Source organism: Platichthys flesus, chromosome 5 (genome assembly GCF_949316205.1).
Source record: "Platichthys flesus chromosome 5, fPlaFle2.1, whole genome shotgun sequence".
Classification (NCBI taxonomy): Eukaryota; Metazoa; Chordata; class Actinopteri; order Pleuronectiformes; family Pleuronectidae; genus Platichthys; species Platichthys flesus.
Window position 1 is genome coordinate 8,594,991 of NC_084949.1, and position 27,506 is coordinate 8,622,496.

Sequence of the window (27,506 nt, forward strand, 5' to 3'; positions counted from 1 at the left end):
TAGCTTGGCCCACACTTACTGTAGCTCAGCGCAATGAATCCTGTTGGATCTTTCTTTGCTTGGGAATGGATGGACGCATTGCCTTCCGTATTTGACAGAGACTTCAAAATAGGGCAACCTTGTCATCAATCGATCTTCAAATGCGGCCTCCGAAGGATGAGGCCCCTGGTTGTAGTCACAGTAACAGGCTGTTGTCGGACATTTTTTGTACTTATGCTACTTATACTGTATATTTGATCTTTTACCTTGTAAATTATCTTGTAATGGTCCTTTATGGCCACAGGGGTCCCTGTTTTGTCAAACAGTACCACAGGTTTATTGTAATTCTTAATAAATATCAACTTGGCCATTCAAACATGAAAACCTTTTCTATTATTGCAGTTGTATAATCTTGGTTTGTTAGGATTTGCAACCATATCTCCTACAATATGCTTGTTGTATTTCTGATCAGGCAAACCTATGTTTTATGCAAAAAACGTGAGGTTGTGACGACCCAAAACATTTACATGTCACTAAAAAAACAAGGTCAACATTTGCATCGCGCCACTCAATCGCTCAGTTTCTCACCGAGGTTTGTCAATCACTTCCCTTTTTTTTACTGAAAAAGTCGAGGTACTTTCTTTTCTATATATTTGAAAGAATCTTTAACCTGTGTTCATTTGGAATTTTAATGCACATCTTCAGAAAGCTCTTGACAGAGATGTGTGTTCCCCATATCTCACAAGAGGGCATGCTTTCACCAAAGCTGCCACCCTTCACAAGGCCAAAAACACAACCCTGGAGAGGCAACCATCCATCATCCTGAAACCTGTAAACACCCTACATTGCACTCAGTGTATTAAAGGCTGTATTTATGCTCGTGCATCTGTGCAGTCAATCCAGCTGTTCCTGAGCACTCAGCAGTAACATCATTATTAGAGCAGGGGGGAGTATAGGAGGAGGGAAGGATGAATGAATATGGCATGGATCCCATTGAAGCCTCCTCCCCCCCCCCGGGGATTAGTGGAGCAGCACTCCCCTTGACCGTCTCTCAGCTTGCCCAGTAGCCCAGCAGCTGTTCGCTCTCTCAGCGAATTGGCAGCCATGCAGGGTCGCTGGTGTGGGGGTGGACGTCCATGCAGTGTCTTTGTCCGGGCTGTGATTCTTCTGTGTCACTCTTTTTCCTTCTTGATATCACTTTACTTCATATCTTGCATATTATATTACATGATGCGCAGCAGTACCCCTCCTCTGTCTTTTTGTTCCTTTGTTCGGAGAGAGTGACATGATGTATGTTTGTGTGTGTGTGTGTGTGTGCATGTGCGTATGGATCAACCAAAGCAAACATAACAAATAAACTGCTGTGGCTCGACAACACCACTGAGTGTATGTGTGAAGGAAGGAAATGGTGAGTCACCTCAGCTTCTCACTGACCTCCATTTCACACAAATGGCTTTGTTTTGGTTGTGAGGACATCAGCCATGCGCATGCTACTGACCGGGGCCTCCCTTGACTTTGCTGCAAGTGTCTCTTGTCTCCCTCTCACATATACATGCACAGACGTGTGCACACACACAGACGCACACACACACATCAGCATGCTTGCAGGCGCCCTATTCGTCAGTGTCTGGCTCATTCTGCCTTCCTTCTGCCTACAGATTGGAGGACAGAGGCAGTGAGGGAGGGCTGAGGCAAGGGAGAGTTGCGAGGCAAAACGGCTGGTCACATGAGCAGAGATCTGTTTACAAACCCAAGGCAGAGCAGAGCCAGAGCAAGGGGAGGAAGGGGAAGGCAGACAGCACACTCTCTCCCTCTCTCTCTGTGTCTTTCTCTCTCTCTCTCTCTCTTTTAGCAACCATTGTGGATTGAAAGTGGAAGAGGGGAAGCCTGCCATGACAAAGCCAGCTGGAGGTGGGAGAGACTGAACACGACACACGCAGACACACTTATACACACACACACACACACACACAGCCTTTGTCTCTGATTTTTTTTTTCTCAATTGAAGGAGCAGATGGTTAGAGGGAGAGTAGGACCCCCCCCCCCCACACCACCCCCCTGCACAGACACACACACAAACACCCACTCACCAGCAAACACTAAACCCCAGCTAGAGGACTGTTGTTGACTGTATGGAGCTGTCCTCACTTTGTTTGGGTTTTGAGGGAAGTACATCTCTGCCTCCTGCACTGAGGTGGACTGCCCACTGCAAGATCAGAGGACTGGAGGAGGAGACAACAGACGAGAGGAGAGGGGGATGAGACTTGTGAAAATCCTCTGTTAAAAAAGCAGCTTTGGGAAGAAGACAAAGCGCAGTCTTAATGCCCGATAATTACCTTCATTGGACAAGGACTGTCATTTTGATCGGTGGATGTCACTGGATCTGGTAAAGGGGAGACACTGCAGACGCAGAGTGAGGACAGAGGTTTCGTTTTCTGCTGGAGATGTAAGTATTTCCTGTTACCAAGCAGCCTGTGTTGTTTTTGACAGTGTGGATGAGTGAGATTCAGCTTTTCACAATAACAACTCCTGGTATGAGGCTTCTGACGAACAGAGATGTTCATGTCAACAAGATTTCTTTGTCCCCTTCTTGGCTCTCCTGTGATGACATCATCCTCGCTGGGATCCAGGAGCACATGAGGTCTCCAGTCCTGGTCCAAACCCTGGTCCCAAATCTCCCAATCTTTACACGGAGTGCTTAATCCAGATTTGGGAATGCTGGGCAGTTCAGACTGCTGAGCCAACATAACCACACCTCCCGAGGATTTGTGGAATCTGGGCAAATCTGAAAATCTTGATGGTTTTTTTTCCACTGGAGTTCACACAGCCCAACAAAAGAGGGATCTGGCTCAGGGTGAATCCGAGCTTCAAGCAGATTCAGTGTCCGGAGCTCCAGCCCACAGTCTTGGCTCCCATCCAGCCTACTCCTGACAGGGCCTGAATTTACTGCTGCTGCCCTGGGAGTCAAATTTCATGCAACCATTCCAATGGTGTAACGGTAAGGGAGTAGATTTTTCTGTCATCTGCCAAATACACTAGAGGTGCTAGCACATGTACTTACTTGTATTTCGTAAACTCTTAGTCGCCGACAGATAGCTAATGGGATCCACATAAACGGACATGCATGTGAAATTGTAAATTACTGAGAGGGTGGAGGCCTTGGTTTGTTATTTTTCAGGAGGGTTAGGGCACTTTTTATTCAAGGTCATGTTTTTTTGACAGCTATGTCAACTCGTGATATCCCCATGATATCTTATCCTCTCTGACCTTATGGCATTTTATTGCTTGTTTCTGTTGAGTGCATCCTTGCCAGGTTCATAATTGCATCCCTCATTATGCAGCGCTAGGACTTCCCTAGTCCACCCCCACCCACGTAACCCCCCCCCCGACTCGATGCCCCCCACAGTGCGCAAGCTGTACCCATTCATTCACTCTAAAGAGGGACACATGGACACTTATGGCCTGGCAAAGAGCGTCCTCGCGGCAAATTAATAGGAACACATGTGGCCTGTGGAAGTGGGGCTTCCTCTGCTATTGTTTTACCAAATGGTCCTTGAGTCCCCAGAGTTCAATCTGTTTAATGTAGCCCACCCCCTGCCACCTGCAGCCCCCCCCCCCCACAGACACACAGACACACACACCAGTCACCTCTATACAGTAAGAGTCTGTGGAACAGATGGTGGTGTGGTGGAAGTGGTGTCTATCCTCCATGTTTGTCTAGTTCACAGCCAATTAATGCGCAGCCCATCGAGCCCTTCAGTCACCAGCACGGCACAGCTTACAGCTCCCTGGATACGTCTGTATCCAAGCAAAAACAAAATACTAAACTTTTTTTTAATGTGAATAAATCTCCTGATTTGGTGGTGAGTCCAGAGAGCCACATACAGTTTGACTACTGTCAAGCAAATGTACGTAAAGTACTCAAGGCCCAGTAGCATGAGCAGCCTGTGATGGCACTGTAGCTCTATGCTCTAGTAGATGATCAACAAACGAATATCTCAAGAGCTTGTAGCTGCTCTCTAAACTTATAACAGACCAATTTGCCATTTCAGGTCAGACTGTCTAATGTTTATGCCACAGATTTAGACCTGAGCAGCCTCTTCTGACTGTTGTTTACTGTGGGTCTGCAGGGATGGTTTTGACGAAAAAGTAAACAATGAGTTTGCAAGACAAGGTTTTTGTGCAGCTCTCTATGAATAGAAAACACAAGAAAACCTATTCAGAAAAAGTTTCCTGACAGGCATCGAAACAAAGAATGGAAGTTACTCTTTTAAAACAAGTCCATAAGAAATGAGGAGGATTAAAGACTTTAAGGGTCAAGGGTTAAGCTAACGTGTAGCTTGGGGCTCTTAACCCAAACAGTTGAAGCAAACAGTTAAATGCGTGTTGGGTATTTAATCTGCACCTCGATCTCTTCCTGTCAGGATGCCTGTGTGGTTTGGGTTCTCAGCGCTCTGAACACTACTGCAGCATGACGTCTGAGATCTATCACCTCCCGCTCAATGTCTATGTCATTGTGCTGGGCATCGGCCTCTTCGTCTTCATGCTCAGCCTCATCTTCTGTTGCTACCTTTTCAGGTTGGTTGATCGAGGACTGTGGAAGTCTGGGTAATTAGGAAGAAATGTGTAAAAGAGCTATTTTTGTCATTTTGAACCAGCACTGCAACAAAATGTAACCCCACAGGTTAAATAGATTTAGATCTCCCTCTGTAATTAGATCATAATGTGATGAAAGAAGAAATCTTGATGCCAATTTAAGAAGCTTTGCCATGCAGAGCAACCAAAGTTACTACACATGTTTTATAATTGTTGGACTTGAAACTCCATAAATCTATACTAGTGTTTATGTATTGTATACATGCATGTTACAACATGCAGCAGACATGTGTTACAACAGTAAAACCCTAGTTATGAATCAATATGAACCAGTAAGGAAGAGACAGATTGTTGACTTATTGTATGTAAGAATCAATGTTGACAGACATATCCAAAAATATGTTTGATGAACTCTATTCCTCCAAAGATCACTGATTTATTTATCAAAATGTCCTCCTTCTTAAACATTTCATGACCTTATCAATATGTGTTCAATAGACAATGGACTTTAGGCAACATGAAAAAGGTAAAGAATATTAATAACATGAACAATTTGCAAGAACTCCACTCTATGTGGCCCTCATCTGTATTATTTCTAATTACAGCCGACAGCTGTTTTCCTTGGTAGGAACAAACAGCCACTGTACGTTACATACCTAGCATCAAAAACTGCAGACAGACCCTGTTGCTGACGAGATATGACTAACTTAGTGTAACTTCTAAAAGCTAAAGAGCCAAATATCTCAGTTGGTAGTAAGTGGGGACCAAAACAAAGCTAAAGCTAAATATCAAAATATTAGGTTTAAATTCATCCGGTGTACACAAACACAACTCATAATGAAGGCCAGTGTTGTTCCATGTCTGCTGCATTTATAAATTGACAAGCTATTGCTAATACATTCACCATAAAAATACTTTTCAGGCGTTAACATGTCAGTCTTTAGTTCGCAGTTCCTTCTACTGCCTCTAAGTGGCAAAAAAAGGAACTGTTTGTGAAGGTTTATAACAGTTTGACATTTTGCATATCTGCTGATTCATTCATTGGGAATTGGACGAGAAGATAAAAAGCCTGGCTAGAAACAATAGGATGAGAAATAGCCTGGATCAGTATCCCCTGTAAAACCAAGGATTGCAATTTTTCCAATTTAAAGGTTTAGTGTGTAGAATTTAGTGACATCTAGTGTTAAAGTTGCATGATGCAGCTGAATACCCCTCACCTCAATCTCCCCTTCCAAACATTAGAGAGAACATGTGGAAACCGTCACTTAACAAAAAAACTCAAAAGGTGTTTAGTTTGACCAGTCTGGGCTACTGTAAAAAACATGGCTTGCCTCCGTAGAGAGGACCCGCTCCTGATGTAAATATAAAGTAATTAAATATAAATTGCCCATATTAAATGAAACACACTACTGAAAACATCACAAGGATTATATTATATTCAATTTCTGCCAATAGATCCCTTATTAACAAGACACAATGTGTTAACAAGTAAGCTGTAGGGCTGTAACCTTTGTACAGCGTAACTGTTTCCCCCTGCTTTTAGTCATTATGCTACATCCAGATAATCGGCTGCTGGCTGTCATTACTGTGATGACTACCTTAAACTGGTCATTTCAATCAGCAACTATTTACTAACATGGTCACCATATAAACTTCATACGGTTAAAAAATATACAAGTTCATCATTAGTATAAAATATTGATATTATTATCCGCTGCTTTCAAAATCTAGCGTCAGCCCGGTTATACACAATAATTGTTAAATTGTACATGTTCTCACCTGTGATTTTTAATCCATAAAGTTTCTCAATAAATCTTATAGAAAAACTCCCTCCATTATTACTGTGATATAAATAACCTATGCCAGGATGGTGCACTGCAGATGTAGGAAATAGGAGTATTGATTAAAAGCATTTGGCTGACTTGAGTTCCAGATGTTACTCCTGTCTCTTCCACTGTACAGATGTTGTCCTCTCTCTGTGTGTCTCTTTCAGGCTGAAGCAACAGGGAACGAGGGAGCAGTTCAGCTACAATGAGGTACGTCGCCGCCATATCTGTCGCCCTGGTTGAACATGTAACACCCGCGTCTGAGGCGGGTTATAAATACCACTATAGCATTCTCGCACTGTTATCGTCAACTCAGTGACACCTAACACCACTCTCACTGGACGACCTTGACTCCATCCGTGTGTCACCGCCCGCACTCCCAATTTGAAAGCGTTAATCCAGCTGCAGGGTGGAGAGGCCGGACCCGGTGAGCAGGTAGTGGCGACAGTGAGGCAGTGTGGCAGTTGGTGTGGTTTGGTTTCATCTTGTGAGAAGGTTTTGATGATGATATAAACAACTTTTAAAAAAACAAACAAAAACACACTACTCATGAGGATATTGTAAGCTGGTCAGATCGGGAGAGCGAACCAGTGTGAAGTGTTTGTTTCACACACTTCTGCCAACAGAATAGTGTTGACACATGATTCACATGACCCAATGCTCCTCTCTTTCCTCCCATTTCCCCTCTGTAGGTGGTGCTGAAGGGTGCAAGCAAGAAACTGAGTCTTCTAGGAGTGAGTCACCTTCTCTACATGCATGCACAGTACACGTCCTTTTTTTTTTTTTAAACATCTATGTTCATCCCCGGCATGATGCATACATTTCGTGTTTACCAGCACTATTTCCCCAACAGCTCAGGCGATCCATCATGAGCTGGGATGGTTTTGGTTAGTTAACTCAATCAACTTGTCCTCGCAGATGTGATTAACATGCTGCATAAGCTCGCACACAGTGGAGAAGTCCTGAAAATAGCTTGCATCCCAAAACACAGCCATTAAAAAAACAAGAGAGTGCCTACTTGAGTCTCTACTCGTAGCAGAATTTAGGACTCCAGGAATAACTGCACTCATTCAATATGTATCAGAAAAAAAGGTCTTCCAGTCCCTTGTGATTTCTAAAACCTCTGCCTCTCTATGTTCTTTCTTTTTTCCCTGAGGGGGAAAAAAGAAAAGGTGGTGGTTAGGAGTCCTTTAGGAGTATTTTTTGTTTTTCAATCCCATGTCGAATCTCTGTTTTTGTATAAGGGGAGGCTGAGATGGTCGTGTTACTTTGAAACATGCTCAAGATAAATGCACCATTTTAAAAAGCAGGCTCATGCTTGTGTTATGCTCTGAATCTGGGTCAGATTAAATTACATCACCTCTCAAACTTATTTCACGCAGCTGTTACTGGTGATTTTATTGGCTGTGGTGAGAGATAAGGTGATTACTGACTAAAGATGAATGTGGAGAAAAAGACTAACTGTGCTGTTATCCTTTTTTTTTTTTTATCTTGCAGCAAACCTGTGCAGTGTGTCTTGAAGAATTCAGGACCAGAGATGAACTGGGAGTTTGTCCATGCTCACATGCATTTCACAAGAAGTGAGTGTTGTTAAACTGGTCATTATGAAGTGCAGAGAAGGATTAGTGTGGCATTTAAGGAAATTAATTACTTTCCTGCAAAGTAATATGAAGGCATTACTACTTCTCTCATACATGTGGATGTAAAATGTAGGTGGCTATATAGACACTACATGTTTGCATAGCTTAGCATGAAGATAAAGGCAAGGCTAGCTTTTCTGACCTGGTTGCCTGGTGAAGTCTCCAGGTGATAACATGGCACTTGAGGTGACGCCATCAGGGCAACACAAATCTTTGCAGTCACATGGTCATCGGAAGCTTCCACTACCAGAGTTCAGAAGCTGCTGTTTTAACTTTGGTTAAATATGCTTGATGTAAACAACATGGTGCTATGAGCAAAATGTGAAGTATTTTTTTCTTTCGTGTTTAAAAACCTTGACAACTCTTTCCAAGATCTGCATAATTATGTATAGTTAATTAGTCGGATGAGATGTGACAGGCATATATATAAATCCAAACACTGTGACCTTTGATAATTTCATATTTATAGCTCTCCTTTATACAGCTGATTGCAAAATTATCTCAATTGGTTTAAGTGATAACATCAGCAGCTCATGTTTCAGGTTATTGCTAAATACCAAGTTGTTCATGCTAGTTTTCAAAGTCGCCACTATATTTTTGATCATTCCAACACCAGCTGAATGCATTAAAAGCCATGAAGCTACTTTTAACCAAAAAAGCACTCAATAATATAAACTTGTATTATTGTGTTTTAGAGTTCTAGGGGACTGATGCTAACCCTTCCCTCATGTTTAATATCTTTTTGCAATGCTAAGCTAAGCTAGGCTAGTTGGCTGCTAACGTAGTGAACAGTTTCTGAAAAGCCATCACCCTGATGTGGGCCACTTCAGGCACCTCTGTCCTTCATGTGGCCCACACCAGATGGATTGGAGAAAAAAGTTTCCCACTTTTAAAATAGCAAATGTGGCCCAAATATTCCAAAACAAATGTGTGCCTTTTTAGGCAAACATGCGGTTATTTTAAGTTAGGTTTAATCTGGATGTGAAACTAAAGTGGCCCATGTAGTGAATGGTGAATATGGCTCAAATAGCACCAAACAAATCTGGGCCAACTTTGGTTGAAAAGCGGTGCTGCTATGGCTTAGCTGTGGCCCAGACCTGGCAAACCTGAGCAGACTGCCCAAGTGGCATCATTCCACATGGTATGTGGGCTGGATGCGTGTTGTGTGGGATGTAAGCCAAATCTGGGCCAAATTGCCCAAAGTGCTGAGTCGTGACATTGCATAAAAATTATGCAATGTGGTGCAAAGCATCATCAAATCATATACAGAAGACACCAGAACCTTTTCAACAAGATCTTTCTTTGTCCTCGGCTAATCTGAGCAAAGTGGTTGCTGACCAATCTCAGCAGACCCCAGAGAAGAGTTTCTAAAAGTGTCCAACTGAACGTCTTTCATGCTTAATGGTGCAAAACATCATTAAATCATATATAAAAGACACCAGAACAGTTTCAACACACACTGTGTGCTAAGCTAAGACCTACAACTGTAGAACTAAAGATTGTCTTCATAAAAAACATATGTATTTACTTACTGAAGGTTAAGTAAACATAAAAGCTTTGCATTTACAATGTGATAGCACAACTTATAGATTTGTCAATGAGGTTACGTAGTGTTATTCAATAAGCTGTGTGTGCGTGTTCCGTCAGGTGCCTGCTTAAGTGGCTGGAGATCCGCAGCGTGTGCCCCATGTGCAACAAACCCATCCTCCGGCTCCACACAGAGGCTCCCCAGGGCGCTGAAAGTCCAATGGACCCAGAGGAGGTGTGAGTGAATCAGGGGAAGAGACCAGACTCCCCCCTACACAAACCACACATATTAAATCCACTAGGGACGATGGGCAGCGGTCATCTTTTAAAGACATCTCACAGGAAATGTTGATCATGATCCCAGGCCTTGCTGCTGACTATTGAGCAATAAGCCTTGGTGGAAATTGGATATTGACAGCACCAAGATGGTTTGGTCAGATCAGTCAGGGAGAGGGTGGAGGAATAGGATCTTTTCATAAAAAATGCTCCTAGTTCTACTTCCATATTGCACTGCTCACCCAAAACATGATTGGAAAAAGGAGCCACTTAGAACGCACGACATCATCGCAACTGTCCCTGGACGACGAGTGCGGAACTGCCAGAGACAAACAACACTACAGGCATTTAGCAGGACATCAGAATACAGGATTAGTATGGATACCTCTAATATCTCAGGGGTGTAACCAATATAGCCAGCACAAACCATATCAGTCACCCTATAACCCTGTGCCACACATGCATTTTCTTCAGTACTGCCAACATAGATGAATACTCCGGATGAAACCAAGACCAGCGGGACAACAACCACAACAATTTAGGTAGAAGACATTGTTACCGATTGTGACCCAGGCCCTTTCCCTAAAAGAGAGACTAATAGAAAACTAGTCTTGCCTGTATGTATTATATGTAAACGTGTCCCTATATATATTGTTATTTTGTATTTGTTGCTTTTAAAATAAAACGTCACGTAATGTATTGTGATGGTGCTGGATTTATTGAAACATCAACCAGAAAACAATGAAACATGAAAAGAAGGATAAAGGACTTTTTTAAAAATCTGTTCAAAAACATTGTCAAGTAATCATCATGACATTTCTATTCTCTTCTCACCCTCATTTACAAACAATGGATCAAAGTGTGAGTTGATGAAATGCTAAATACCAGTTTGTTTGTAACAGGAGTTAATGATTTACAAAGGTTTGATGTGCTCTGCAACATTAGAGCATCCTGCCCTGACTCAGGTTTAACTGTTCCCGGTCTGCAGCATAAACAAGAAAAAAAAAAAAAACTCAACTACAAGTTACAAAGGTGATTATTCTGATTAAAAAAACATTTTAGTTTGCAGCCTCTGTGCCTTTAGCTTCCACAAACTCCATCGCCTTCTCTTTGACTGCCTGGATGCTCTGTGGGGTGCCATGCTTCTTTTCGTACTCCAGGTAGCGCTTGAAGAAGAACTTGATCTTTTTCACTGAAACGCTCAGGTGGATCACGCGATCAAAGAGCGCCCTGCAGGGGACAGGAATTAGGACGTTTTATGTGTGATCATAACCGTCTGTGTAACGTTTACCACGGGGGGCTCGACAACTGATCATTTGCTCACCTGACTTCCTTCTGGGATCCATGTTTGATCATCAGGTCGATGAAGACGGACCAGAGATCTGTACGTTTCGGATAACTGGTTAGGACTTTGTCAAGCATGGTGCGACCTTTCTCCACATCACCAAAACGGAACTCCAGCCGAGCAAACTTGGCGATCACATCCACACCTGAGTGGAGGGAGGACAATAAATGAAAGGTTAAAACCTGTGGAGAGGCACAGCTGCAACAGATAACAGAATATGACCGGTTATGTACACTACACGCTGACCTTTATTGCACAGTCCAAGGGGTGACAAGCTGACTTAAAACTCCTCTGTGGCATGTCTCAACTAGTCAAATCGGCCATCTTACTTACTTTCTTTGGAGGGGAGGCTTTTTAGCGCCCTCTGCAGGAGAGAAGCGGCAGCATCACTCTGACCCTGCTGGAGCAGGAAGGACCCGTAGCTCAGCCACACCACCTTATTCTGACGGAAACGCTTCACCATCGTCTTGTACAAGCCCTCCGCCTCCTGGGTAGAGCCACAAAGACAATGACAGCTACAGCACACAGTCTTTCAAATGGGTAAGAGGGGTAGAAGCTCCGAAATAAACTGTACCTTGGTCTTGTCGGACTTGGCGTAGATGTCAGCCAGCTGCTGGTAGACGGGCATGGGCTCACAGAACTGCAGAGCCCGCTCAAACACTTTCTTCAGGGTCTCCTGTGTGCCGTACATGTTCTCCAGGTTCAGTAGGGCCACCCACACATTTAGCTTCTCCTGCTCCTCCCTGCACCAACACAGGATCAGATTGTACTTTAACATTGGCAGTAAGGTCTTGCACATACACAAAAAGAAGCAGTAAATTGAGATTAAGATTATGATTAAGATACATTTATGCAACATGGTAACTCATCAAACAAACGTCCAGTTTTCTTCATAAGGAATAAGAAATAAAATGCAAAAGTATTTATTCAGTGTTTCACTGTGAGAACTAACAAGTATAATCATTATAGGAGTAATTCAAATAAAGTATTCTGTCAATGACCTGAAGGAAATAGTTTTGAGAGCCCTCTCAGCCACAGCACGGGCCTGCTCGATTTCTGTAGCCTGCAGATGGTGAGCCATGTACTGGAGCCACAGCAGAGAGCTGCTGGGCGAGGCCAGGAGCAGGCGCTCAAAGGCAGTTGCGTCTTCGGGGCGCAGGTTGGGATTCATGAGCTCGACTTCCCGCTGTACCAGCGCCTTCTCTGTCGCCTTTTTCTCCTCCTCCAGGTCATGGCGAGACTTCTTCTGTGGCTGAGATTCAAGACAACAGATGAAGACGATATAAAGTGGTGAAGAAGAGCAGAAAGAAAGAAATCCTACATTAAGACTTGTAACGCCTCGGCCACACTGGGTGTGTGTGCACTGATCCTCTGTGTCACGTGCAAAGAGCTGCTATGTGAGATTTTTGGTTTGACTACAGAACTTGCTTGATAAAAGTAGATCTATGCACTAAATTAAATGCCATCACTCTATGGTATGAAGCCATGCAAATCCAGTGTGGCCAGTGTTTGCCTCACCTTGCTGCTTCCATCTTGGTCCTCTCCGTCACTGGAGTCCCCATCCTGAGCTGCAGAAGCCGGCTTCAGGGAGTTCAGGCCCACGTCCCACGAGAAACCTGCCGCCACCTGTAATCTGGATGGAGCTGCTGAGCTGGACGTCACCGGCTGAGAGAAGCGAGGGAACATTTTTATTTATCAAGTTTTAATATACAAATATCACTGCACCTACCGTACTGAGCTGCATTATATCGACTCACTTTTGCAGCAGCAGGTTTGGGTTCACCTTCCTGATCCTCCTCCTCCCGGAAGTACACCTCCACTCCGCTGTCATTATCATCGCCCTTCGCTTTTTTCGTTTTCTTCTTTTTCTTTGGGACCTGGGACTCTGCTTGTGACTGGTAATGAAAACAAAATTTAAGATGATCACCAAGGATTACATAAAACACAACACACACATAATTGGCTGAGAGGCCGTCTGGTTGTAATTAAAGCTGCAGAGTATGCAGACGAGATCAATGGAAAAAAGGATAATGAGTCAATGATAAATTAAGAAGGCATTGACCAATGGAGAAGTGGTTCTCCATGTTGGCTACCAACTCAGCTACCTAAAGTAACTGATGCTTATAGAATGTGCTCGTTTTAATGGAAAGTGGGGTTAGAGTCTGATGTGAAAGAGAAAAGAGACTGGGGGGTCTTTGTTACCTGTTCGCTCTCGGAGAGAGTGCGTTTCTTCTTAGCAGCGTCATATTTCTTCTTCTCCTCTCCAATCAGCCGCAGTGGCAGACGGAGAGATTCTGGTAGGATGTCCGGCTTCCCGGTGTCCACAGGAAGCAGAGAGAGGTTGACAAACCCATCCTCTCTGTCGATACTAAGGATGAGAAGAGAAAGAGCTGCAGACTCAAAATGACACAATAAAGAGCATTGATTCTAAAAAGACTAACATTAAGTTGCAATGGGGAAGAGCTTATGAGTAGATACGGTCAGTATTGCCCTGCTAGATTCTGCCCATTTGGCCAAGTCAATTTCTGATGGCTCGTTCTCCTTTCAGCATTTTGGCCCTAAATCTGGTAGTTATGCAGGAGCCGTACCAACCGTAGGGACCATAAAGTCTTAGATACTATGAAATAAGCTCATTGGTCAAAACACGGATGAAATGCGTTTTTTTTTTTACCTGACGATCTTTGTGGTGAGCAGCGTGTTGGGACGCAGGTGCTCAGAGAGGACCTTGTGGTTGCTAACAAAGTACTTGGTGGACTGCTGAAGTTGGGCTCTTCCAGTTATATTATGAGATAACCTGGAAGACAAACATGTGGGGAAAAGGGGTGAGCATATGTTCTCAAGCTGAAAAAAAGTGTCACCTTTAACAAGATCACAGAGCAGGAAGAAGAAATAAAAGTTTTAACGTCTCTCAGATGATGTCCCCACACCACCTGAGAATCAACCTATACAAGACCGAGCTACATCATCAGGAGGATACGACCCCTTCTCACTCAGACGGCAGCACAGGTCCTGATCCAGGCTCTTGTCATCTCATGCCTAGACTACTGCAACTCCCTCCTGGCAGGTCTGCCTGCTAGTGCCATCTGACCACTGCAGCTCATCCAGAATAAAGCAGCTCGACTGGTCTTCCACCAAACTAAGTTCACTCAGACTACTAAAAACATTTTTAAGGACGGCAGCCAAACCTGGTGTTTAACAAGCCCCTGGGTAGAGACACTCAGAGGCATAATGTATTCCTTCACTCAAAATGTCCTCACTTTTAAAAATGTACTCGCTTTGTAAGGTCTATGCTTAAAACAGTACTCACAATGAATTACGTACAAGTACACATGTAGATACACACTTAATCCTCAGAAGAAACTGTGACAGGTTCTTAAAGATGTTTGGAAAGAGCTACCTGCCAAGTATTTTTCAAAAAGTGTACAGAGGAGAACTGCTGCTCAAACTAAATATTTAAATTCCATGAAAATAACTGACAAATACAAACTGTTCATAGCATTATTTCTGCATGCTCTGTGCAGTACTATAAATATAAATAACTAAATATATCTAAAAATGATCCAATAAAATACACATTATAAACTAAAAGCGAAAAAGACTTAAAAGATGTCCATCTTTCTCTGTACTGGATACCTTCAGGTACTGTACAGACTGTAGGTCATCTGCAATTTATTTCAGTGGCATCTCTCAGAGAACAGTCATGGGAGTTGAGGTGTAATATATGGATGTGTTTATTCCATCAGAGTAAAAGTTGCAGCTGAGAACGCATCCTGTGTGGCGTAAATTAAACAAGAAGCTGATCTCAGCTGAATGAAAGATGTAAGGTTTTTCTAAGCCAGATTTAAATGTCTTCCAACACCACAAATGTTTGTGGAACTTTAACTGATCTGTGTATCAAAGAGGATTTCTGATTGAACACATGTTGCACTAATTTTAACTCAAACGTATTTAATATTTTAATATTTAAACGTAACAGCTCATTTTGTAGGTTTCATTTAAAACAATTGTATTTGTATAGCCCATTTTAACATATCACAATTTGCTGCAAATGGCTTTAACAAGGTTCTAGATAAACATATTCAATTGACCATTAATACAAAAACAGTGTCTGCCTTTTAATCAGTTAGGGTTATCAGATGGTTTTTAATTCTAATTAGTTTTAATTTGAACCATTTTCAATATTGACAGTGGAGCATCACTTATGTTTGAATTGGAATCACAGATTGGGATTTTGTAAACAATGCATTGGAAAAAACAATAGAAGAAAGGTGTGTTCTAAGATCAAAGGCGTGTTGTGGCTATGATGTGTCAACACATGTTCGAGCATATATAAACGGATGCAGCTCTCGACTTTGATCATTCTGAAGCGAGATCGTGGCACACAACTCAGAGAAACCTTAGAAAGAAGAGCAATTCTACCACCATGTCCCGATACAAATGGATCAATGAACATAGGAGAGACGGACTTCAGCACAGGAGGGAGGTCCAGACCCTTCAAAAAGAGATTGCACAACTAAAAGACCAGTTAAACAGAGAGAAATTAAACGCTCTATATGAACGAGAGTGGAGAATCCAGGCCTGCAATGACCTGCTGGAGACCCAACAACAACTGGAAGAAGTGAAATCGCTGAATGAACAGCTCATTGTGAGCAAAAAACGAGCTGGAGAAACCCTGAATCCGAAGAGAATGATGCAAAAGATCTCTAGAACCACCAGCTCAATGGAGGGGGTCACTGAGCAACAGGCTGAGAAGGAGAAAAACAAGGATCCCCAAAAACGACGGAAGAGGCCGACACCTTTAAACAATATCAAATGGCAAGAGGATCACGTCCCCACAGTGAACCAGCACAAGGAGGAAGAGTCAAGTTGTGATGCTGAGCCGGGAGCAGAGAAGCTCTCAGTCCTGACAGACACAACAGAAGACTGGGCTCCCATACGTAAAGCCACCAAGCCACCGTGGTCTGAAGTTCACACTGGAAAAAAACGTCTGCAGTTGTTCTCTAACAGGGATTTTGAGGAATCCTGCGGAGACAAAAGGTTCATCTGGAAGAATGCCAGAATGTACCTGCACTGAGGAATCCAGAGAGGGACAGACACACAGCCAAAGAGAATCCACTCCCAACAAGAGACACTGTGGCAATTATTGCGTATGAAATTATATATAATAATAAATCCTGAAAATTAATTTGTGAATAGTTAAGAGTAATTTAATCACAAATGTTGATATGAAGCAGCTCATGTTGCGTCACGTTTTGCAAATAGTCAGCAGGGTCTGGGTTATCCTGAACAGGTAGAGGGATTCTTCCACTGCAGCGTTTCAACAGGTTTTTGCCACAGACCAGCAGGAGGATCACCGGGTCTCTTCTCGCGTGTGTTTTGCATTGAACGTACATTGGGAACCAGGGGGTGGTTCCCCGGGAGAAAGATCATGTAGTGTGTAGTGACTGCAAGCTCCCGATCACAAGACAGCAACTCTACCTAAAGCCAAATTTGCGTGCTGGTGGTTACCTGATGAAGACCCCCTGCTCTCCCACAGACTTGACGTAGCCTCTGATGACCTGGCCTTCCTTCAGTTGGTCCATAGACAAAACCTCTGGGTCTTTCACTAGCTTGGCCTGCTGTGGATTCAGCCTAAAGCAGAAGAGTTGCAATGAGCAATACATCGTACTGAGATCTAATGTTGTCTTAAAGCTTTGAGTTGATACAGAAACAACTGTATCGTTTTTTTTGCAGGGACATTTGTAATACCTTGATGGCCGTAGAGACAAATGCCACTTGTCATTTTCACACGCAATGAGGAAACACCTGGAGAAAAAAGACAGAATATTAAACTCTTTTAATAAACCTTAGTGCAATTGAAACTGAGAATAGTACCGTTTTTTTTTTCATTTAGCTGCTGTTTTTTGACAATGTTTCCCCATAAATGTATTGTGAGCTGGAGAAATTCAACATCCTCAACAATAGTAATGGTTAATACTGTTTGACCTATATCAAAGTTAAAGTTCACCTTCGGTTACATTAAGGTACATTATCAACTTCAGTTTGTAACTGAACTCGAACTTTAGATGGCAAACATTGGCCTGATGTATCGAGCAGGATTTATACACCTTCCAATCTGCTGGACTGAATGTCAGTAGAAAACATCTCCTGCACCTTTCTGACAGCAGATTTAGGCCAATCACAACAGGCCAATCACAACTTCAAATTGTGATTGGCCAGTTTTGTTGAGGTGAGGGAAGGAGACCCTGACCGTCTACGGCCCTGTTCAGACCTGCGCTGTGTCCGAAATCCCTCATTAATAGTCTATATAGTCCACATAGTGACTATATAGTTTGTTTTCCATCGTCAGAATGTTAAGTGAAATTTAGGTTAAGTGAAAACCATCATTAGAGACGAGAAGGCAGCAGGAACGGCCCAACCTGTCCTATAAGTGTAAATAAGAGCAGAGCATCTCAAACAAACAGCAAACAACTAGGTTTCTAAATTTAAAAGATGGTGATTCACTGCGTTTTGTTACCTGAACGTATTAATACCAAGTTAAAAAAAAAAAATAAACACTTTGTTGACATTGACCCTCAGAAAATTTGTTGTACTTTTACTGAAAGACCTTCATAGAAACATTGCTTCTGCATCTACTGACCTGAGGAGCTGATCCGTGCTGTACACATCCAGTGGGTTCGGCCGGTAGGCATCAGCCAGCTCAGTTACAGCAACATACCCCTTGCCACCAAAGGGAAGCTTGACCACGAGGCCTTGTGGCTGAATGAGAGTCACCATCCCCAAAGTAATGCTGCCTTCCTCCAGCTTATGGACTCCTAGAAAACACAGGGAACTAAGGAATCAAACTCTGTGTTTGCATTTGATATGTGATACAAAATCAAATAACACAAGACATCCAAACTTAAAAGCACAGTCTAAGCTGCTCCAACCTATGAGTGAGAGCCCGAAGCGATGAGGTTTGGAGCTCGTTTCCACCACTTTAGCACGAATTGCTTGCCCCAGTTTGTACAGCTTCTCTGGGTGACTGGCATCCTGAAAACAATTTACTGAGATTTTAGATCACTGTTCATCAAATTACAAACTCTCTCCAACTGCAAAAAGCCAATCAGACAGGTGCTTTTCCAATACAGGAAATGGCATCAGGCAGGTACTGCTTCAAACTTACTTTAGTATCAGTGATCATGGCCAGAAGTTCGACTGTGCCAGTAATACGTGGATCAGTGGTGACCTCCAACAACTTCTTCTTTGGGTTAAACTGGAGCAGAAACACAAGCAAAGTTCAATTTGTCATCTTATGATTGAAGAGATCATTTTGGAGATGAGGTCCAAGATGAAATAAAGCAATACAATCTTTAAAACTTACCTTTGATACAAAGCATGTAATATCTTCTCCGACTGTGTAGGTGTTAAGTATTTCTTTTGCTCCAACTTGTTTGAAATCAGAACTTTTTTCTACTTTACTGCAACGAGAAAAAGAAACTGTTTACAGACCAACAACATGTAAAACACACACACACATCTTTAGTTTTATATCGTTGTGACTGTGCAATACTCATTTCTGTGCAATCAGTGGCTAATGTGCCTGTATAGATTCAGCTGAGAGTTATTTTTATTCTATTTATATTTTGATATTCTTGTTTTTATTGCACGTTTATATTACTTTTACTGATGTCTAGTGTTTGACTGTTCTCTTTGCTGTTGCTTTCCCAATGTGGCACTAACATAGGATTCATTTATCTTACAACTTATCACAAAACATAATCTGTGTACTCGATTTTATTAAAACAAAATGCTACGAGCATCGGTGTCTGAGAGTATCTGAGCATCTGAATGTTTTTGTGGAATCCTTGTAAAACTACTCAAACAAGACGTTCAGTTTTACATGCAGTGTGTTGTGTAATGTTGACCATGAGAATTAGACAGCGCACTGAATGATACACTTACCTGGGTATTAGAGTGAGCTCAGGAATGGTGTATGTAAATTTGGGATGAGAAAACGGCAAGAATCTGAAAAAAGAAGAAAGTTGAAATTCATTTGAAGTTTAAAACAGTTTAGCATGTAAGAACAGACACTTGAAAGTCACTCTTTCAGGGGTTTAAAGTTTGATAATGGGATAAAAACTAAAATCTATTCCAACATGTAGACTGAGGCCCTGAGTGCTGAAGTGTTTACCTGTTACTGACGGCTTCTCGTCCCCCGATGACCCGGGCGGTGACCGTGCTGCCCACCTTCACAGAGGACGTCGGGAAAGATCCCGGACACACTTTGGCAACCTCCATCACCTCAGACACGTGCACGCTGCCGGTGCTCCCATCCTCCAGTGTGACCTGAATGCTGACAGGCTTCACCGTCCGCACTTTGCCCTCCAAGATTTCGCCGAAGCAGTGACCCTTGGTGTCCTGCTGGTTATCGGAGGTCGTGCGCTGTCGTTTAGGGGCAGCGCGTTGCCACGACACTAGGGGGAGCCCTTGTAGTTCCTGACAGCTTGGTTCTGTCACCTCAACGGCCAAACTCATCCCTGGCTTCAGCTTCTCTGACTCAGAGAGGAGGACCTCATTCAGGTGGCTCCTGGTTTGGATCGCAGTCAGCTTTCCTGTGTTGTCCAATGAGACCACGGCAAAGTCTTTGTCTAGGTACTGCACCGTCGCCCTGTGTTTTGATCCTTCAATCAACTGTAGAAATACAAAAAGGAAAACAAATGTACAGAAAATTAAGGAGGACTATAGTCAAATTAAGAAGGAGCGGGGTCAGACGAGTAGGAAGGGGCTGACATTTTTCTTCTGGGTAAAGGGGGGGCCACGTCTAACTTATTTGGGTGAGCAGGGAGGTTCTATTTTAATTACCAGGTATTTCATTTAATTTCTGCATTCCCTTGCTTTATAAAGACATGTGCATCATTATTCATAAATGTGTGGTTCACTATCCTCCGTCCAATTGGGGCGTAATTATTCTCATTAGAATTTTCTGATGGCCAATTAAGAAACTATGAACACTCTTCATCAGTGATTGAACCCGTTTCCCCAATGGCTTAATGGCTGTTGTAAAAAGGATTCCACTGCTATTTTAGGTTCAATATCTGAAGATGATTTTATCACCAACACCGATGAGATTAGGTTTCCCCCGTCTGTTTGTAAGCAAGATTACACTAAATCTGCAGGGCGAGGTATGAGGTCTTTAACATTGTGACATATCATACTTGTGAATGATGTAAGCACAGTGAAGAGGTAGGACACAACATTGTCAGATTTGTAAAATGCTATGAGATTTGCTGTTTATCATGTTTTGGTCATTGTCTGCTCATAAGAGGATGAAAGTAACACAACCTTGATTTCGGGAGCAAAAATTAGTCCGTAAACTTAAAAGAAATGAATCGTGATGATTATGTGATTGCCAATCTCACCTCTGTATTTTGCATACTGTCACATAAAACCATTATTACATTGTCTCACAGTGTGACTGTTTAGAAAATAACCGTCCACAGCATATGACTGTACAAACGTGGTCAGCTGAGATTTCCCTTTTTATAAAACAATGGTACGAAGAAGAGCAACACTCACAGTTTTCTTCTTTTCCACCAGCTTGGGAAGGATGGACACATGGACAGAGGCAGACAGGATGTCGACATGAAGGATGACGGCAGAAACTTTCTGTCCTACGGTCAAGCTCACACCTGAAAAGGACGCGGCCAACAGGAAACAAATAGTTTATAAACCTAAACTGTGACGTGTAAAGAGACGTGAGAGGTGAATATACTCGATGCATTGTACTGAAATCAATACATAGTAAATCTGGATTTTTAATGTTAGTACAACATACAAAAACTATATCGATCACGCAGTAATTCATTATTTTGGTTGATGCGACCATAAAATGAAAACCTAATTTCAAACCAAGACTGACACGTGAGTAACGACAACTTTTCATATGTTCCAGGTTTTGTACATACCCATGACATGGTACTTGTTGGCCAGTACGGTGGCACTGACCAACTCATGAGACTTAAATGTTGCTCCGTCGTCGCTCACAGTGTCCACAGTCAACTTCAGCATCTGACCAACACACAGAGCAGCCAGCTGCTGGCGAAGATCACAGTTATCTGAGAGTAATGGAGGGAATAACGAGGAGTTAGACGATGTAGCTGATGAATCAAAGTATCGATAATATCAGATTGTCATTGAAACATTCAAACACTGCAAGAGGAAGCGGCTCAGACTGGTTCCTGTCAGCCCCCAAGTAAAAACTCTGGAAAATATTCAAGTGAGTCCATGTGAGAACAGAGCAGGAGATTATTTGGAGGATTCCCTGCGAGCGAGCCAGCGAGTGAGCGCGGTGATGACGTTTCCTCAGAAAGAGGAACCATACACGTAGAAGACACTGACAAAGATTTCATCTTGAAAAGACAACAAGCCTTTAGTAAACAGGGCTGACGTCTGTGTCGATGTCCTGAAAACAAAACCCTCTGATCTCCGCAGCAGAATGTATACACCACGTCCTGCCTCCTACATGCTGCACCACCCCTTGACAGATTTTTCAGTTGTTGTGAGTAGAGCGTCTGAGTAGAGACTCTTCCCCCCCCCCCCCCCCCCCCCCCATGCGTTCTTAATATGTGAAAGGAAACTCTGCACAAAGTCCTGATCTCACTGTCCGGACATTCATGAATTTCATATCTGAAAACAGCTTAAGGCTAAACTACCTACACACAGAAAGTGACATCACATACATACCTTTCGTAGCCAACACTTCATTCAAAGCTCTTCTCTCCTGCAGGCCGTTAATAAGTCTGGTCTGGGCGTCCCCGTCTCGAGGAATGACCTCAGAAATCTTCAGCGTGACCAGGAAACGCCGCTTCTCCTCATCCAGGTTAGTCACCTTGGCGATGACGGTCTGGCCCAGCTGGAAGGCGGCTGCTGTGTCGCTGACGAACTTGTCAGTCATGGCCTGGGAAGCAGAGCAGTGGGGGGGGGGAAAGGTTAGTAGGAAAAAAATCAATTAGCAACATGCACATATGCAACACTGAGCTCTTTACTCACCGACTTGGGTGCCAGACCCACAAGGCCGTATGGGAACTCCACAAAGACGCCATAGGACATGATGTTCTTGATCCAGCCAATCAGCTGCATTCCAACTGTGATCTCAGAGAAATCCTTAGCAACCAGTCCCTCCTCCAATGCCCAGCGCACAGTCGGTTTCTTAGTGAGCGACTTTGAACGAGGATTCAGTTAAGGAAAACATTATTACTTAACCACCTAAGACACAACAGGATTGAGGTTCACTTTTCAGTTGTGATCCGATTCACACAGACACTTTCAAAACAGGATACAATTTGCCTGCTATTGCTGAAGCAGACGAGGTTTGAGACGTCGTCTCCCTCCTGCAGGCTCTCCCACAGCAGGGGGCAGTTGGACATGTGATCAGAGAGGTGCATGGTGGGTAGTAATGCTCGTATGTCATCAGGCAGGATGGAAACCTCCAGACCGTTGACTAACTTCTTCAGCACCTTGGCCTCCAGTTGCTACGTTAAACAGAGAGATGATGTAGATGTGAGATCCGTAAAAATTGTAGGAGTTGCAGGTTGGACAAATATTGTAAAAGGAAAATAGACTTTTAAAAATGTCTTAAATAAAACCTGGAGGTCTTTAACTCACCTTCCCCACCTCACAGTCGTCCTGGAGTTTGGCAGCTTTCTCAGTGTCTCCCTCTACTGCACCTTTAAAGGACAGCACCATCTTTTCCTTCTCAGGGTCGCATTTGAGAACCTTAGCCTTTAACACCTGGAACATCAACCACAGCAAACAACTGGTAAGATGCCAAATACTTCATAATCCAATACTGGGAGCATGTGCAACCAAACAACTTTATATCCGTTATCAATGACCAACCATTGACAACTGTCTGATTGGTCAGTTTCGTTCTGTTATCTCGAATTTAAGAGGTAAAGTGCGAGTTACCATGGCGATTTAACACCACAAGAAGTTAACTAACGTCACAAAAAAAAACAAAACAGTTAAAAATGTAACGAGATCGTTACAAATCTTAAATTGTATTAAAGGCCACTGGAGCATTACAAGGCAAACAAATCATTGAGAGAACCCTGACGTTATTCTCTGCGTCCATGTCATGTGATCTCCTCACCTGCCCAATATAGAAGACCTCCTCAGGACTGATGATGGGCTCAGAGCTCAGCTCACTGATCGGCACCAGACCCTTGACGTTGTTGTAAAAGCGAATGATGCAACCGAAGCTTTTGATGCAGACGATGTAGCCCTGGGAAATGCAGCCGGGACGAGCATCGTTGAAGGTGAGGAACAACGGCAGGGAGGTTTCCACCAGGGCCTTCTTTCTGGTCAGGTACAGCTTCTTAGTCACTGGATCCACTGACAGCACCTGAACAAAGAAATTCACCAACACACACATGGCTGAGTGAGAAAAAAGGTACATTTAAAACCTGCGTGTCACAGACTGTATTCTTGTGGTTTTCCCAGTGGCTTTAAAGAAAAATTAAGGAACTGCACTGACCCGACATTTGACCTTCATGCCCTCGACGTACTTCTTCTCCGGGTTCTTCAGGAGGATGTCAGACAGGTGGGTCCGAGGCACCAGACCTTTGATATGGTCGGACAGATGCACCACCATCCCATGAGTCAGCAGGACTGACACTTTCCCCTTAAGGGGAAGACGCAGGGAAGAAAGAGGACGTGAGCGCCAGGATACATCCAAAAATCAATTAAGAGGAATCAAAAGAATAATATATGACAGTGGGTGAACAAAATAAAATATTAATAAAACTATTTTTCTTTTGTCTATTAACTCCATTTTCATCCTGCTTGACAGATGTTGACAATGGGCTTTATAAAGATGTCTCAGTGTGGTCGAAAAGCCTAACCTTTATTAGGTTTGATATTTTTAGGTTGATTATCATAATTACCCAAGATTATTGGGTGCTGGTCATAATTATTCATTTTCTTATGTCAATATCTCCTCCATTTGAATTCTGAAAGATGCTAAACCCACACAGAAATATTTTCTTTAAATTATATCACCTGCATGTTTTTTTGGCAAACATCATAATGGACACAAGATGTTTCCCACTTCACTGCAACATTTATTTTAAATGCATGTGACGTGGAGCCATCAAGATTCCATATTATACTTGTGTTAAGTTGTGTATTGTACCAGTCCTTCTTTCCAAACTGATCAAAATCAGCTACCATTTGTTGCTGTAACCAATTTTTAGGTGAATTCAAGTCAATTATACACCAAAGCTCAATTAATTCTTACCTCCACAATTTGACCAGCCTGAAGATCGTTATATCTATAAAAAGGCCTCTCAATCACACTCCTGTAAATTGAAAAAACATTTTCAGAATTTCAAAGTCAAAGAGTCTAAGCTTAATATTTGGTAATATGCAAAACATATTGTTATGCTTACCGGCGCAGACTGGCAAAATGAATTTGGTCGATAGGGCTGAAGTCCAGGATCCTGCAAGTGTGCTCAGGCTTTGCCAGCACTCTGTTCTCATTGGTTGGCGTATTCATCTCCTTCATGTGGTTCCTCTGCCCAGAAAAATGATAACGTGATGATGATGTTAACTCAAGTCTACGTCGACTGAATATCTACAGACAGAATTTATTATTCTCTACAGACATCACATCGACTCACGTGCACAAATGCCAACATTTCATCAGGCAGTTCCAGCATGGCTCCAGACATGTGGTGTACAGTGGTCATCTTACAGTTCTTCACCACCTGACCAATGCGGTCGCCACAGGAAGGAGCGGGGTCCACTCTTTGCTCGGGCTGCACGAGGTAGCTGCGCAGACTCAAACCCACGAGGCGCGTGGACTGCTCCACGTAGAGCACACATGCATAAAGCTGGAAGGGCGAACGCAGAACAGGATTAAGATGTCAGCTTCAGTATCTTGTATAAATAAATACATGACACAAACATTAAGTGTTGACAGTTTTCATCCAGGATCATTTCAATAAGGTGCATTTCAATTGAAAACACGTCAATAAGGACTCTTATCAGAAAGTTGAAAACAATGACAGATACAAAGCATCACGTCAGTTTTACCTCAGTTCCCTCTGCGTAGTTTGACTTCTGTTCTGGATCCATGTGCAGAAAGTCCACCTGGCCACTGAAGGAGGTCAGGAAGTCCAGGATCAGACCATGTTTTGTCATCTGATAATCAGAAAGGTCAATATTATCAAAATGATATAATTGGAGTAATTACACAGATATTTACAGAGCAATAGCAGATCGTTCACTGGACACAAAACATCTGGTTTTTAATCAAGAGTGTTTGGGTAATCAAAGTAATAAAACAAAATGGATGTAATTGTGAAAGTTGACTCTACCTTTTTGATTGTGGCTTTGACCAGCAGACCGGGCAGCAGGTTGGTGAGGTTCCAGCCCTGCTCGGCCTTCGCACAGGCCTGGGCGACGGTCGGGGGGTTGATAGAGAGCCGCACCAAACGTCCTTCGTTCTTTACTTCTTCCACTTTACAAGTCAAAAACTGACCTACTTTCAGATCTATAGACACGAACAGGGATGGTTTGATCAGTAAGACAAATTTTTCCGTGACGGAATTTCCTCAGCGACTATAAAACAATCTAAAATACTTTCTCATACCGTCCAGAGTGATTTGTTTGTCTGCTGTCTTGGACAGGAAGGCTTTGGACCCACTGATGCCGATGTCAATTATGCAGCCATGATCCTCCACACTCTCGACACATCCACTCAAGATCTAATTCAAAACATAGAAACAACATTTCAATAGATGCTCGGTTCAAAATCAAAAATTCACTGATGAATGACTCACCATGCCAGCTTTCACTGAGCTGGAGGTGAGAGCCTTGTTCACCAGCTTTGGATTGACAGAAAGCTGGATGCTCAGGGAGCCTCCCTTCGCCACGTCCAGCTTTGCAATCACACATCTTATCACCATGCCAGGGGAGAAGAGGTGAGGCAGAGAGAAGATGTCCTGTAAGCAGAAGAGCCAGACATTATGAATATGTAAAAAAAAACATCCGGGAGTGTGTGTAATATCATCAAAGCACATGAGCCCACAGGCCTACCTCTGTGTCAGCTGAATCCAGCTGCTCACTGAGCAGCTTGGTGTACGAGTCGCTGATGTTCCTGATGTTGAGGAAACCTTGCAGACCACACGGCAGACTGACCGTCACCTCAAAGTCTGCAACATCTTTCACACAGCCCAGCATCAGCATGCCCTCCTTCAGATTCTGTTCATAAAAACATATACAGTATCAAGTCAACTCTGCTAAAACAAACTTCAAATTAGTGTCACACTGAAAATCAATTCGCCAAACACATTTAATGGACTCAAAATATGCATTAGGCCTTTACTGGGAGATTACCTTCAAATGCAGGATTTCCACACTCTTGGCTGCTGCGTTGAGTGCAAGACCATCCCTCTTCTCTTTGCCCGTCTTCTGCTTCTTGAGTTTCTTGGCCTCATCTTTGAGCGCTCCCTTTCTTTTCTTTTTCGCTTCGGCCAGTTCGTTTGACTGCAAGAGAACCTGTTGTTAACTGTGGAAAAACTGATGTGTTCTTTCGATAGATATCATTTCTGATCCAGGAGCTAATGGTGTCTTCTGTGGATAATCACATAAGCTATACCCAGCACAGTGGAGCCTTTTCACAATGCTCAAAGGATCGACTACAGTAATTTGACCTTTTTCTGTGGTGCACATCTAGATACAGACGGAGGAGAAGATGAGCAGTTGTCTACCTGGAAGAGATTGTCCACTTCATCCCGATGAACCACTGGTTTACCATCAGTGCTCTTCTTCGCTGTCCCTCCTCGAGGGAAGTCCTCCTCTGCTGATGCCATGATTGATGTTGTGTCGTCTGAAAACACACAAAATCAATATGGATAAAAAATCTACTTCCAAAGCTCTTTAAAACTAACAATCAGTAAATATATACCACAGAGAGTGGATGGAAAGAAAATCTCGAAAACTAATTTTTGTACATTCATACGCCTGTATACGTGTTTCTATTCATTTCACATTTTAAAAAGTATGGTCCAAACGTGCATGAGATAATCGTTAGCTAAAGTCAACACGTTTTAGCTTTCGAGCTAAATGTGTAGCAATTTCTGCCAGAAAACCACAAATCTTCAAACAACAACTCGTTTTGTAATCGAACACAAATCAGAATAAACTTCCGTGGCTTACAGTTAAATATCTCCTTGTGTTAGATGTTCGGCTTCAGGGTAGATCCAGATACACATGTTGTTCAGGAGCACGCCATGTTCGCGACCCGGAAGAAAAACTCAGACAGGCGTGTTT

At 42.9% G+C, this 27,506-nt stretch overlaps 2 protein-coding genes across 3 annotated transcripts; one reads left to right on the plus strand and one right to left on the minus strand.

The window, feature by feature from the left end:
- Window positions 1–1,728: 1,728 nt before the first annotated feature.
- Window positions 1,729–10,549, plus strand: zgc:175214 (uncharacterized protein LOC557610 homolog). Of its 2 annotated transcripts, XM_062387434.1 has the most exons (8): window positions 1,734–1,890; window positions 1,988–2,425; window positions 2,610–2,977; window positions 4,404–4,557; window positions 6,569–6,611; window positions 7,094–7,135; window positions 7,899–7,981; window positions 9,689–10,549. In XM_062387434.1, the coding sequence occupies exons 3-8, from the start codon at window positions 2,953–2,955 to the stop codon at window positions 9,807–9,809; spliced, it is 468 nt and encodes a 155-aa protein (XP_062243418.1). In that variant the 5' UTR covers window positions 1,734–1,890; window positions 1,988–2,425; window positions 2,610–2,952; the 3' UTR covers window positions 9,810–10,549. The 2 variants fall into 2 exon arrangements, with proteins under 2 accessions (XP_062243419.1, XP_062243418.1); XM_062387435.1 differs by having other exon boundaries at window positions 1,729–2,425; window positions 2,553–2,977.
- pdcd11 (programmed cell death 11) lies at window positions 10,542–27,475 on the minus strand. Its single transcript, XM_062387433.1, has 36 exons — window positions 27,393–27,475; window positions 26,945–27,063; window positions 26,571–26,720; window positions 26,271–26,435; window positions 26,015–26,176; window positions 25,825–25,939; window positions 25,550–25,725; window positions 25,266–25,373; window positions 24,851–25,063; window positions 24,620–24,744; window positions 24,469–24,529; window positions 23,707–23,853; window positions 23,323–23,574; window positions 22,836–22,961; window positions 22,511–22,702; window positions 22,221–22,391; window positions 21,915–22,128; window positions 21,137–21,286; window positions 20,748–20,860; window positions 19,363–19,862; window positions 19,134–19,196; window positions 18,553–18,649; window positions 18,355–18,444; window positions 18,119–18,221; window positions 17,830–18,004; window positions 16,938–16,994; window positions 16,698–16,820; window positions 13,861–13,983; window positions 13,392–13,557; window positions 12,947–13,084; window positions 12,708–12,854; window positions 12,191–12,441; window positions 11,764–11,932; window positions 11,523–11,676; window positions 11,169–11,334; window positions 10,542–11,074 (listed from the first exon to the last, which is right to left on the minus strand). The coding sequence occupies exons 2-36, from the start codon at window positions 27,044–27,046 to the stop codon at window positions 10,903–10,905; spliced, it is 5,436 nt and encodes a 1,811-aa protein (XP_062243417.1). The 5' UTR covers window positions 27,047–27,063; window positions 27,393–27,475; the 3' UTR covers window positions 10,542–10,902.
- Between the last annotated feature and the right edge of the window lie 31 nt (window positions 27,476–27,506).